At 39.5% G+C, this 14,073-nt stretch overlaps 2 protein-coding genes and 1 pseudogene across 9 annotated transcripts in view; 2 read left to right on the top strand and 1 right to left on the bottom strand.

Annotated features, from left to right (window-relative positions):
* The window catches only part of RIPK2 (receptor interacting serine/threonine kinase 2), a 30,296-nt gene extending 26,923 nt beyond the window's left edge, over positions 1 to 3,373 (bottom strand). For all 4 annotated transcript variants that reach the window (XM_053559152.1, XM_053559154.1, XM_053559153.1 and 1 more), the window contains exon 1: positions 3,180 to 3,373. In XM_053559152.1, the coding sequence (XP_053415127.1) occupies positions 3,180 to 3,352 (173 nt within the window). In that variant the 5' untranslated portion in view covers positions 3,353 to 3,373. The remainder of the gene's footprint in view (positions 1 to 3,179) is intronic.
* Positions 3,315 to 14,073, top strand: part of LOC128563728 (serine/arginine repetitive matrix protein 3-like) — an 84,215-nt gene continuing 73,456 nt past the window's right edge. For 3 of the 5 annotated variants that reach the window (XR_008373868.1, XR_008373869.1, XR_008373867.1), the window contains exons 1-3: positions 3,315 to 3,975; positions 4,110 to 4,167; positions 5,705 to 5,880. Coding sequence is in view for 1 of the 5 variants with exons in the window: in XM_053559156.1 (XP_053415131.1) it covers positions 3,315 to 3,975; positions 4,110 to 4,167; positions 5,705 to 5,795; positions 5,923 to 5,976 (864 nt within the window). In the remaining 4 variants the exon portion in view is untranslated. Of the gene's footprint in view, positions 3,976 to 4,109; positions 4,168 to 5,704; positions 5,881 to 5,922; positions 6,587 to 14,073 lie in introns of those variants that run through there. The other 2 variants (XR_008373870.1, XM_053559156.1) reach the window with 2 other exon arrangements.
* Positions 12,022 to 12,666, top strand: LOC128563729 (40S ribosomal protein S8-like; annotated as a pseudogene).

Raw genomic sequence — 14,073 nt, 5'->3', positions numbered from 1 at the left:
CAGACTATGAGGCCTGCTTTACGCACAAACCAAAACCAAAATCTTAGTTGTTTATTTTTTTAATAGGTAATATTTTTTCCAAAATTCAAGACTAACAGAAAGGCATAAGATGAAAAGCTTCTTTCTCTATCCTTTAATCATTTAATAACCCAACTGTAAGGACACCAATTATATCAGTTTGTTAGACCTGTTGTAATTAAACGTATACTCACTAAGTTGGAACAGTTCCCTATCTGCCCCAAGAAATGCGGGCTAACAAGACACAGAGGATGAACCTGAAGATTCCGGGATACTGAGAAAGAATTAAAGAGAGGGCATGCCACAGAAGTCTCACTGATACTGATACACTCTTTCCTCCTCCCATTAGAGTTTGAGGCATTCTTCCTTTCACTGTGACCCTATGATGTGTCAGCTACTTTATAAGCACTATCATGCGAAGCTCAACCCTCTAAAGTGTGTTTCATTATCAACACTTTATTTATGAGGGTTTGGAGGCTCAGAAAAATTAATAATTTTCTATAGCCACACCAACAAGTAGCAGGTTTGAGTCATACTGGAATTGCAAACATGGGACTCTAAAGCCCGTGTTCTTTCTACTCCATTGATTGATCAGAAAAGTTAGTTGGAAAAATATTAGTAAAATATATTAGTAAATATTATATTTTAATAATATAATATATAACTAATATATTAGTAAAATATATTACTATATTATAGTAAAATAATATAACTAATATATTAATATATTAGAAAATATAATATAAAAAAGTAAAAATATAAAATACAACTTCTATTGACATATCACTAAAGTTACCCAACTCAAAATTTCAATTAAAAAAATTTCTAATTGACAGGATATTTGAAAAACCAAATAAACTCAACTGCTCATCACAGGTAGGAAGATTGTTGGGCAAGATCTACTCACTGGAGGGAAGTCAGGTTATGGAGAATGATTCACCAATCACTAAAATAGGAACACGTAACATCACATAAACTTATTTTTCTTTCAGGTGATCCCAAAGAACAATGCAAACATTAGCCATACCAAAGCCCATGCAGTACACATGTTTATTATTCCTACTTTACATGTGAGGAAATAAACACCCTGTGAGTCAACTGCATTAGCCTATTACTATGCTCAGACTGCATAAATACTGCTAGTGTTAAGACCTTACGTAACACACTGGAGAAAAGCATGTGATGTAGTAATACCAGAGTGTTTCAGTCATCTTACAGCTTCTTTAAAGACAGAATTACTTCCTACCCAATCGAGTGAAGAATATTAGACTAGGAAAATTGTTATTGAGTATGGGAAGGGAACTCCCTCTTCAGTCCTTTGTCCTCAATGGCACGAAGTTTAGATAAATTAAATTCTTGAGAAGCAGTATCCAAAATGGGAGGATCAATTGGACCCCAGTGGGTCCATCCATGCTACATTTCCATGTACTATTTGCATAATTATTTCTAGAGTATAACTACCCTGTAAAGTCAACAGCATTCACATACACAACACTTGCCCAGCACCAGCTCCACAGAAAATTAGGCCTGGAGTAAACAGCACACCCTGTTTAGCACTGAACCTGAACTAGGGTGTACATGGTATGGAAGAAATCTCCATAGGTGACCCAATCTACTGTGCCATCCAGCCCATCCAAACCCAACAGTGACAGGCAACAAAGAAAAGCCACAGGCAATAGCTTTGGCAGGGCTGAAGCTGAGGAATTATCTGACACTGGTTACTAACAGCCTTTGGCCAATCACAGTATCTGTGATGATGTGTTTGACACCATTTGATATATAGGGAGAAGGGAATGTTGCAGTCACAGATGTTAACTTTCTTTTATTTTTTTTATTTTTTTGTAGAGACAGAGTCTCACTGTACCGCCCTCGGGTAGAGTGCCGTGGCGTCACACGGCTCACGGCAACCTCTAACTCTTGGGCTTAACGCGATTCTCTTGCCTCAGCCTCCCCAGCAGCTGGGACTACAGGCGCCCGCCACAAGGCCCGGCCATTTTTTTTGTTGCAGTTTGGCCGGGGCTGGGTTTGAACCCGCCACCCTCGGTATATGGGGCCGGCGCCCTACTCACTGAGCCACAGGCGCGGGAGTGAAAGCAAGCTTTAGTTAAATCTTTTTAGGAAGGAAAATACACAAAACTAGTGACCAGACCAACTGATAAATACACACAGTCACGAATTTACATTCTAAAAGATTGGAATGTTTTTCTGGAAACAGAAACTTACAGTAGCCTTCCCTGAAAACCTGCACAAACCGGGATGTGAGGGGCATTCACCAATTTTGGCCATCTAAGAGTCTTTTGATTCAATTTATTGTTAAGAAAAATAAGACACATTTCCTCTAGGGATAGTCTTCCCTGCAAGAGGGGGAAGGACTGAACTGCTAATGTTGAATTTGATATTTAACCTTTCAAGACAACACACAGTAAACCACAAACAAAACAAAAACAATAAAACGCTCAAACCAAAAATCCTAGACTCTGAAGCAGTGCTGTCCAATAAGCATGTAGTGCAAACCTCACATGCACGATTCTAAATTTCCTACTGGTCACATTAAAAAAAGAAAAAGAAACACATGAGTTTTAACATTATCTTATATTGAGTTAAATATCATTTCACCATACAATCAATATAGAAATATTAATAAAATATTACGTTTTTTAAATTGCTACTAAGGGTCCAAAATCCAGTGTGCATTTACACTTACAGCATATTTCCGTTTGGATGGCCACATTTCGACTACTCAATAGCCACCTGTGGCTAAGAGCTACCTACTGGACAGTGCCGCCCTACCTCCCAATTTCAAAAAAAGGTAAATATTACAGCGAACACAACGGCACCCACTATATAAACACGCATGAATATCAATAAACTGGGCGTTGAGAGTTTGACTGTGATTGCTGATTTTTGGAATATGGAGAAGACGCTCGAAGAGGCGGGAGGAAGGGTCGCGGAGCGGAGGAATGCGACTGTCGCCTCTGTCCGGAGAAGGCGGTCCTCCCGCCACGCCAGCCCCACGCTCGGTTTGCCCCGGGGTGACCAGGGGTGGATGGGCCTCAGGGGTCACTGCCCTCTGGGCTCCAGAGCCCGCTAGCCCTAGGCAGGGTAGGGAGGCAGATGCAGCAAAGCTGGGGACTCTCCCGGCCACTCCAGCGGCGCCCTACCTGTCGAGCACCGGGGTGTGAATATGCAGGTGCTTCACGGCCACCTGGATGCGCCAGTCCGCGTGGCGGGCTGACGACACGGTGCCCGAGGCGCCGCGGCTCAGGTAGCGCAGGTCGGCGAGCTTGCGGTAGGGGATGGCGGGCAGGGCGCTGCAGATGGTCCCGTCGCTCATGGTGGCCGCGGCCAGGCCCGGGGTGCCGGCGCCCGAGTCCGCCCGACCGTTCCTGCCCCGGGAGTCTAGGTCGCGGGGCCGCCCATTCCCGGGGGCCCGAGCAGACTCTCGGAGAGAACCGGTCAGCTCTGCGGCGCTCCGAGGAGGAGCTTCCTCCCGCCGCCCGAGCGCGGCCCGCCGAGCTCCTCCCTCCCCAGACGCGGGCTCCGGCGGGAGCGGGGCCGGCCGAACTCCTCCCTTCCCAGATTTCTCCGGCTACGTCAGCGGCGGACTCCGGCGGAAGCGCGGCCAGGCGGAGCTCCTCCCTGCCCAGACTTCTCCGGCGCCGGCGACCGCAGCGGCGAACTCCGGCGGGAGCCGAGCCGGCCGTGCCCGCGGCCTGAGGCCGGGATCCACCCCGCGTCGTGCCGCCCACGCGGAGGCTTGGGGCGCCCGGGCCGTGGGAAACGCAGCCAGGCGCCGCGCCTTTTGTCTTCTCTCCGCCCCCCAATCCCAACCTCCTAGTTTGGAAAAGTTTTCCTTCTGGGAAAGCCCCTCTTTCCCGCCTGTTGGCAGGTTCAGATTGGCCAGCCCAGGAGATTCCCCTCTGGGCCCCAGTCTCTCGGGATTCTCCAAACCTCCAGGTGGAGGAGGTGTCTGGGCGCTTTGGGAAAGGGATCTGGCTCACTAGGAGGGAGGGGTGCATGATAAATCCTGCCATAGGTCGAGTCCAGTGTTTATTCCCGCTAAAAGGGATGTGCTTCTCTCCCTCTTACAGGAATGTGTTCAGAGAGATTGAAAAATAACCTTGAGAGATTCCATCCCTCTGACTCCAGGTAAGCCTGCAAAGATTTCTTTATTACAGATCTGGGAAGAATGCAACCAGCGTTTAATGCCAAATAAAAAAAGCTGCAAACATTTTATGGTCTTTCAACTTTAACAACACTTTTCTAGTTAGATGATTATTTTGTAGAATGTGAGTACAAATATTGTCTACAACACCAAATCCGTATTAAGTGTAATGGATTGTAGAACAGCAGTAATAAGGAATGCCTGCCTGGATTTCAGCCTTCAGACAACCACTTCTATTTCTGTATTACCTGAAGTAAGTAGCAATGTTAGGTTTTACAGTAGTGGGAAGTTGTAATCAAATAGAATATTTAAAAATTTTGTAAATACGTAATAAAACGTTTAACTCTACAGATATGGTCTGATACGCTATGTTTTATTGCTTAATAAACTTTTTGCTGCAAAAACGTGCTAGAAAATTTTGAGAAAGATGAAGGACAGGGGTCTTCTTACTCAAAGGGCCTACCAAGTAAAAAGACTTATATAAAGCAAATCATATTAAAAGGCGAGAACATTAAGAATAAGGAGAATATGCGCAACGTTTTCAGAAGGAAGAAACAAGAATAAGTTAATGGGAATTAGAATAGCATTGAATTTCTTAACAGTTACACTCTGTTAAAACACAATAAAGTCAAATTTCTTTAAAGTTCTGAAGGATGATACTTACAACATAGAATTCTTTGGTCAGTCAGACTATCCATCAGGTAGACAGCAGAATAGAAACATTTTCACATACTTTTATGTATCCAAGTATGCAAATACTTTACATTCACTTCTTTTTTTATTTTTTTCAGAAAGATACTAAAGGATGTGTATCCAAAGATCCTAAAGAATGTCTCCAAAAACATGAGAGTAAGCCAAGAAAGAGAAAACCATGAGATTCAGAAAATAGGACTAGGAAAACGAGAAGGGAAACCCCAAGTTGAGAGAAATGTGGCAGAATTAGAGAGTAGCCCATTTTCACGGGTGCAGGAAGATGGCAGGCTTCAGGAGAAAAAAAATTGGTTAAAATACTTCATATTGTAAATTACCTTATTTTGTGTATTTGGAAAATTATGTTGATAGATGTTTGATAGCTCTTACAAAATACATATCGAAGATAAAACAAGTGAGAAATTAATAAAAATCCAAGTTAAAAAAGACAATTATTCCATAAAAGATAAAAATTATACAAGAAACAACCTTTCTCTAAACTTTTCTATAGGGGTGAAAAGTATAGAACTTTTGAAATGCTAATATATTGTAAGTCTCTAAGAAGGAGATGAGGAACCCTTGACTGGAGATAAAAGGGAAACGACAGAGGCAGCTGGGGAGCACTGCCATTTTTGGACTCAAGTCTGCCATGGCTTGGCTGGCTGAAATAAAGCTCTTCCTCTTTTAAACATGTGTGTTAAGGTATTCTTTCTCTCCTCGGGCCTCATCTTCCTGCAACCCTGGAACTACAGGTGCCCACCATCACACCTGGCTAATTTTTCTATTTTTGGTAGAGATGACCACACCTGGCTAATTTTTCATTTTTTGTAGAGACTATGGCTCCCTACTGCCTAGGCTGTACTCAAACTCTGGACCTCAAACTGTTTTCTTGCTTCAACCACCTAAAGGATTAGGATTAGAGGTGTGACCACCATGCCCAGACAACATTCTAAATTTCAAGAAGTTCTTCTGGCCTTACTGTTACAAAGATGATACTTTGAAGACAGGTATGTTACATTTAGTCTTTAGCATCTTCATTTGCTTTTCAGACTCACAGAAGTTGGATGAATCCACTTTACTTCATCGACATTCACCTAGATTAGAAAATTCCATATGGTATCTGATAGGTAACAGGGATTATGGCTGTGCTCATCTTTGATCTGAATCTATTAATGCAATGGAAGACAGCATTCATTTTTTTAAAAGCAGTCTTGTTAAACTATTAGGTAGAACCTATCCCTAAAAACTGGGTGTTTCATTTGTTAATTTATTTTTTCCTTCTTTTTAAATATGAATTGCATTTAAACCAGGCTTTTTTCTCCTGTACTTATCCAATTAATACTCTTAGACTCAATATTATGGGTTGAATTGTGTCTCCCAAAATGACATTGATGTTCTAACCCCCAGTACCCTATGGTTGTGACTGGCCGTATTTTGAAATACGGCCTTCACAGCTGATAAAGTTAAGATAAGGTCATTAGGATGGGCCCTAATCCTGACCAGACTGTCTTTAAAAGAAGGGGAAATTTGGATATGACGACAGGTATCCATAGAAGGACAATGTTGTGAAAACACAGAATACCAAGGAATAGCAAGGCTCCCAGAAGCTAGGAGAGAAGACTGGAACAGATTCTCCCTCATAACTATTAGAAGGAGCCACCCTGCTGGCACTTTGATGCTGGCTTCCAGCCTCTAAAACTGTGAGACAATAAATTTCTGTTATTCAAGCCACCTGGTTTGTAGGTTTTCTTTTTGTTGTTGTTATAACAGCCCCAGGAAACTAATACACTCAAATAAATTTTTTTTTTCCAAGTATGAAAGGTTTTTATTGGCGAGGGAGGGATGCTACAGAGCAGCACCAAGGAGGAGAGAAAAGAGAGAGAGAGGAAAGGGGGGGAGATACGGGGAAAGAGGAGAGAGGGGAGGGGAGAGCCACTCAAATAAAATTAAAAAAAAACTGTTTACTATGCAATATTATCAATTAATTAGAGAGTCTAAAGATAATACAGAGAGGTCTCATGTAACCTTATCCAGTTCCCCAACCCCTGTTGTTATGTCTTAGATAATTATAATATGAACCGGAGTAATTTAGCATTCATTCAATGTGTATTTTATCACATGTGTAGGTTTCTGTACAGAACTATTCCATTATCACAGAGCACCCGCCTCCTCGTGTTCTCCATTTATAGTCACACTCACTTCCTTACCCTCCACCATCATTAAGCCTTGGCAACTGATAATCTGTTTTTCCATCTGTCTGTTTTTGTCATTTCAAGGATGATATGTTGATGGAATTAAAAAGTATGTGATAGTTTGAGATTGGCTTTGTTCACTCAGGGGAATGCCTTTAGAGTCATCCAAATTACTGCTTATGTTAGCAATTGGTCCTTTCTGTTGCCGAATAGTTCCATGGTATAGTACAGTATCTCAGTTGTTTAACCATTCATCTATCCTGGGACATTGTAGTTGTTTCTAGGTTTGGGCTATTAAAAATAAAGCTGGTATGAATAATTGTGTACAGGTTTTTGTCTGGAAATAAATATTTGTTTCTCTGAGATAAATGCCCAGGAGTATAATTGCTGGTATTACCTGGTGAAAGTATGTTTTGTTTTTGAAAGAGTGACTGTTTTCTATTTCTGTGCTCTAGTGTGATTGTACCATTTTACATTCTCACAGCAATGTGTGGAGAGCAGGCCATGAGGCAATAGAGCCTCCACAGCCTGGGGAACATTCAGGGAATGAACCCCCAAAAGCTTCTCCTCCATTCTTGAAATAGCCATTTTCCTTTCTTCATGCCCTCCCTGCCAGAAGTCATGTAGCTCTTTGTCTAGTTAACCATACAGAGATCCTTGTGATCTCTCCCTGCCTTCTCCTTGTCATATGCTAACAAAGTTGAGTAGTAACTACTAAGTCACATAGTTCTTCCTTTGTTTTGTTAACTACGTAGAGATTCTTGTGATCTTTCCTTCTTACTTCTTATCATATGTTAACAAAGTTGAGTAGAAATCATTAAGGAGATGATTTGTTTTTATGCGAGTCATTTGCATCTTCCTGTCTTCCTGTCAGAGCAAAAATATGTCTTTTGTTTATACTGTTTCCCCATACTGTCTATGCTATTTTCCACTGGACAACCCTGTACAGATACTATGAAATTAAACTGATTTTGTGCTTTGGAGCTGGCTGCAGCCATCAGCTAAGTCAGACCTCCTGATCCCGTCTTTCGTTTCTGTGTCTTCTCTTATGCTGTATTTTTGTCATTCCCCGTCAATTCCACTCTGGTTCGCTCCCCTTCTCCGTGCTGGTTCACAACAGCAATGTATGAAGGATCCATTTATTTGCATCTACCTCTTTTTTTAATTTTAGTTAATATGTGTAGTAGCATCTCATTTGTATGCACACAATATTTTGAATTTAAGCAAGTTTTATCATATGCGTGTAGTTCTTAAATTTATATTTTGAGATATGGGCTATCTAGAAAGTAAACATATGGAATTATTTATGTCTGGCTTCAGTTCTTTGCTTTGTCATTTATGAGCACAGTGACTTTGGGCAGCCTGGTTAACCTCTTTGAGGGTTATTTTCTCCTTCTCTTTAATTAGTGCTATTGAGAGAGGATACCCAAGAAGGGTGAGGTCTTGAAGAACAGGTCTTCTCAAGGAGACCACAAGGATACACATGCAGGGTCCTCTCCACGGTGACTCAGCTCTTGGGAATTTGTAAACTTAACTTCCTGAAACTTGGAAATTTCCAAGTTCTGTGAAATCCTGTAGTTCTGTAGGGGCAGGAATAGCATCTCCCGCTTGATTCAAACTGGCCAATGAGAAGGGTAGCTGTGGGGTGGAACTTTTTGACTGTCAATAAAAAAGGAAAGACCGAGGCAGTCTGGGAACGCGGCCATTTGGAATTCTTCTATGCCGTAAGCTCTGGCTGGTGAATAAAGCCCTTCCTCTTATAAACATGGTGTTTGGGTGCTCTTTCTCTCCATTGGGCCTTGTCTTCCTGCAACACTATAGCTAATATTATACATTGAAATATTGATACAAATATTCAAAAACAAAATTTGGAAAGGCATTATATTAAAAAACCATGTTGCCAAATATGATGTATGTGAAGGATTATGTCATGAGAATAGAACAGTGGAATGAAAGAAGTTTTCTTCTCAATAACATTGTTAAGCCAGGTATGGAAAGCATGGCAGATATAATTTGCCCTGAAAAAAGGGATTTTTAAAAATCAGTTTTTCTCACCAGATTATAATCAGGCTAGTTGAAGAAATTAGAAATTCTGTCAAAAGAAGTTTGGAGAGTAAAGCTGTTAATTTTAAATTTTATGCTTTGGTGATGGATGACAACACTGATGATACAAATGTAGCTCAGCTTACCATTTTTATTAGAGGTATTGATGATGGATGTAATATCATTGAATAAATGGGTTCTTTACTGCAATTAAAAGATACAACTAAATCAAGAGATTTATAGAAAGCAAAAAATACATTAAAGCAATATCCTTTGTCCAGGTGCCCTGGTAGTGGTAGGTAAAAGAGAGGGACTTGTTAAATTAATAGAAGATGATGCAATTGCCACCCCGAACTTATTTTTGATGAAGTATCATTACATAGTACATCAAAAAAATTTATTCACAAAAGCTTGAAAAATGGATAATAATGTCACACAAATCATCATCAAGATTGTGAATTCCATAAGGAATTCCTTAACAGTATTGATGCTGACTACGGTGCCATTATTTGTTTTTTAGATGTAAGATGGCTAAGTTGAGGTGAAATGTTGAAAAAATTGTATGATTTGTGACCTATTATGAAGTCATTTATTATTCCCGAACTTGACAACAAAACTGACTTGCAGATTTATCATTTTTAGTTGATTTAACCACTCCTTTAAATAAACATGAGTCTATAAGGTGAAAACCAACTTGTCAACTTAACCATAACAGCATTCCAAATGAAACTGAAATTATGGGAAATCAAATTAAGGTAATCAATTTTATGCATTTCAGCACTTTGGCTAAACACAGTCCTGTGAGGAGCAAAAGATATGCTGCCTTACTTTTTTATTTGATACAGGAATTTGAAAACAAATTTCAAATTTCAAATATATTTCAAAAAATATATTTCTGGGAAATATATTTTTGTGCATTTGTGACTCCACGTTCAGTTGGCATAAATATGTTACCTGCCAATTTTCAAATGGAATGCAATCTGACATTCATCTTAAAGAAAAATTCGACCATGTCTCTTTACTGTATTTTATAGGTCCTTTCTTGCCAGAGACAAGTATCTCTTGCTTTACAATCATGCCTTATTTATATCTTGCTTTGTGGCAGCAGCTACATTTGCAAGCAATTATTTTCAAGAATCAAGCATATTAGAAGTAAAATTAGAACCAAAATATCTAATGAGCACCTTGAGAACTCACTGAGAATTACAACTGCTTCCATCAAACCAGACATTGATGCATTAGTTTCTGAAATACAATGTCAAATATCTCACTAGTTTTATGTTGCCCACTTTTACTTTTATAATGAAGAAATTAAAAAAAGCACAAAGACATTTTATTACTTAGCTATATACATTTTCTATGTTAGTGATGGCAAACTTGGGCCTGCACAAAGATTTTAAAAGATTCTCTGAATGGGTAATTGCATAATTAGGATTATTATGTGAGGACTTTTTGCTGATCTGTGGTGGTAGATATCATGAAAATTATGTGTGGATCTTGTTTTTGTTTTTTTTGTTTTTCTTTTTCTGCTCATCTCTTTTGTTAGTGTTTGTGTATTTAATGTGTGGGCCAAGGCACTTTTTCTAATGTGGCCCAGAGAAGCCAAAAGTTTGGACACCCCTGCTTTAGATATTTTTATTTTTGTGTAGCTATTATAGACTTTTGCTTTATGAGTGTCCTGATACTTACATAAAACATCTTATACTTTTAACGGTGTATTTAAAGTTGATAACCACTTAATTTTGATTGCATACATAAACTTTATAATTGTTTACCTTTTCCTCTTACGTTTTACATTTTTAATGCCTCATTTTACATCTTTTGATAATTTATATTCCTTTGCATATTGTTGCTTAGTTGATTTTAATAGTTTTGTCTTTTGATCTTTATACTTGCACTAAATAAAACTGATTTAGCCACAGCCATTACTGTATTAGAGGGTTTTGGATTTGACAGTGTACTTAATTTTACCAGTGAATTTTATACCTTCATATCTTTTCATGTTACTAATTAGCCTCCCCTTCCTTTAGCTTGAAAAACGCTCTTTTGGTGGTGGTGGTAGGGGGGTAGGTCTAGTGGAGATAAACTCTCTCATCTTTTGTCAAAGAACATCTTTAACATTCCAGTTTTGAAGGAGAGAATTTCTGAACATAGTATTACGGCCTACAAGGTTTTTGCTGAGAAATTCACTGATGGTTGTATGGCATTTCCTTTATATGTGGTGATTCATTTTTCCCTTACTGCTTTGAACATCTCCTCTTTGTCTTTAAATTTGACAATTTAATTATGATATGTCTTCATTTCAGTGTCTTTGGATTCATCTTATTTGTTGTCCTTTGGGCTTCCCAGATGTTCCTATTTTCTTTCTTAGGCTTGGGAAATTTTCTACAGTTATTTCTTTGAATATGTTTTCTTTTTCTTCCACCCTGATAATACATTAATTGTTCCACTTAATGCTGTCATATAAGTCTTATAAGTGGGCATCACCCCTTTCCATTCTTTTTTTGTTTTTCTCTTCAGATCAAATGATTTCGAGTGATCTGTCTTTGAATTCACTAATCTTTTCTTCTGCTTGATCTAGTCTGCTGCTGAACATTCTAGTGCGTTTTTCAGTTCAGTTATAGTATTCTTCAGATCTATGATTTCTGTTTAGTTCTTTTAAATACTTTGTATCTTTTTGTTGGAGTTTTCAGTTTGTTCTTGCATTGCCTTCCTGACCTCTGTGAGCATCTGCATGACCCTGATATTAAATTTCCTGTAGGATAAATCACATATCTCCAAATCACTTAGTTTAGTTTCTGTAGACTTATCTTATTCTTTTTCTGGACTATGTTTTTCTCTTTCTTCATTTTCTTTGATGATATTTAATTCAAAATATATACATGTAGCACTCTTTTCAGCCAGTGCCGAGCAATGGGCATCTCTCGGGACAACTGGCACAAGCAGTGCAAGACTGGGGCCAAGAGAAAGCCCTACCACAAGAAGCGGAAGTATGAGTTGGGACATGTGGCTGCCAGCACTAGGATTGGCCCCCACTGCATACATACAGTGTGCAGGGAGGTAACAGGAAATGTGGTGCCCTGAGGCTGGATGTCGGAAACTTCTTTTGGAGCTCAGAGTGTTATACTAGGAAAACAAGGATCATTGATCTTGTCTACAGTGCATCCAATAATGAGCAGGTTTGTACTAAGACCTTGGTGAAGAACTGCATCGTGCTTATTGACAGCAAGGCCATATTGACAGTGGTACGAGTCCCACCGTGCACTGGCCCTGGGCGGCAAGAAAGGAGCCAAGCTGACTCCTGAGGAAGAAGAGATTTTAAACAAAAAGGATCAAAAAAATTCAGAGGAAGTATAATGAAAGGAAAAAGAATGCCAAAATAAGCAGTCTTCTGGAGGAGCGGTTCCAGCAGGGCAAGCTTCTTGGGTGCCTTGCACCAACACCAGGCCAGTGTGGCCGAGCAGATGGCTATGTGCTAGAAGGCAAGGAGCTGGAGTTCTATCTGAGGAAAATCAAGACCCAGAAAAGCAAATAATTCCTCCTCTCTCCTGTCTTAGTTCATGTAATAAAGGCGTTCATTGTTCTAAAAAAAAAGAAAAAAAAGAAATACATGTAGCAAAAAGGCATAGTAAGCCATTAAAACATAATAAAAAGATATATATGTATGTGTGTGTGTATATAGTAGGGTGATGATCAGTGATCCTTGTTTTCCTAGTATAACACTCTGAGACCCAAAAGAAGTTTCCGACGTCCACCCTCAGAGCACGGCATTTCTTGTTACCTCTCTGCACACTGTGTCTATGCAGTGGGGGCCAATCTTAGTGCTGGCAGCCACACATCCCAACTAATACTTCTACTTCTTGTGGTGGGGCTTTCTCTTGGCCCCAGTCTTGCACTGCTTGTGCCAGTTGCCCATTGCTCGGTGCTGGTGAAAAAGAATGCTACATGTATTTCTTCATATATATGTAGGTACATATGTATGTACCTACATATATGAAAAGTGTGCCTTCATCATATACCAGATTTCCAGTCCACCTCCTCTAAGGCAATAAACAAACAGATTTTTTTGGTGCTGTTTTTCTAGGTGCTTGAAATAGAAGGATAAGAAAACACATGTGGTCCCTGCTTTCAAAATGCTTTGGGTGGGAAAATAGACACCAGAACGTAAAATTTCACTGTGATAAATATTCAGATCACAAAGTCCAGGTTCTAATAGGGAAGTCTAGGGTACTTTCCAATAATAGTGGAGGGGAACATGCTTGATAATTTAATAAAAGTGAGGTCCATAGAGGTTAGGTAAATTGCCAGAGGTCATACTTTGTAAATTACAGAGACAGGATTCCTGAACAAATCTGTTTGAATCAATGTTTCTACACTTTCTGGAACTGCTTCATTTATTAGTAGGGTATTTCATTTTCAGTTTCACTTTCTATAATGTCCAAGTAGAGAAATTTAGTGACAAGAGGGAATTTCCCAGTTACAAAAACACAGTGCTGGACAAAGATTTATTAATAGACATTTCATGGGAAATTCCATTTTCCTTTAAGATTTTACTTGGTAAGTTTCCAAGAATGTGGAAGGATGGGTAAGTAGTAGCTCAGCCTATAGTTAAAAATTTCAGCCTCTGAATTTAGCAGGATATTTTGCTTTAAACATTTTCTTTTAGAATTCAAAATTATTTTTTCCATCTGTTGCTTCCAGGTTGTAAACAAAATATACTAAGGTATATTAATTTTTTAAACAACACACACACACACTTTTTTTCTAGAAGTAGTAACTGAAAGAGGTCATAAGTTGAATATCCTTTTTAGCATCCTGTTTTAGGCAGACAAGGACAAGGTTGTGGAAGGAGGAGGAGCTTTTATTGTAGTAGTCAATGCAATCTAGGTCATAACAGGACATGCCGGTTATGACTGGAAGGGGAAACTATGACTGCATTAGAGATCTAACATCAGCAGCTGAAGT

This window comes from Nycticebus coucang, chromosome 13 (assembly GCF_027406575.1).
Source record: "Nycticebus coucang isolate mNycCou1 chromosome 13, mNycCou1.pri, whole genome shotgun sequence".
NCBI classification, from domain to species: domain Eukaryota; kingdom Metazoa; phylum Chordata; class Mammalia; order Primates; family Lorisidae; genus Nycticebus; species Nycticebus coucang.
This window is presented reverse-complemented; position numbering and strand designations above follow the sequence as displayed.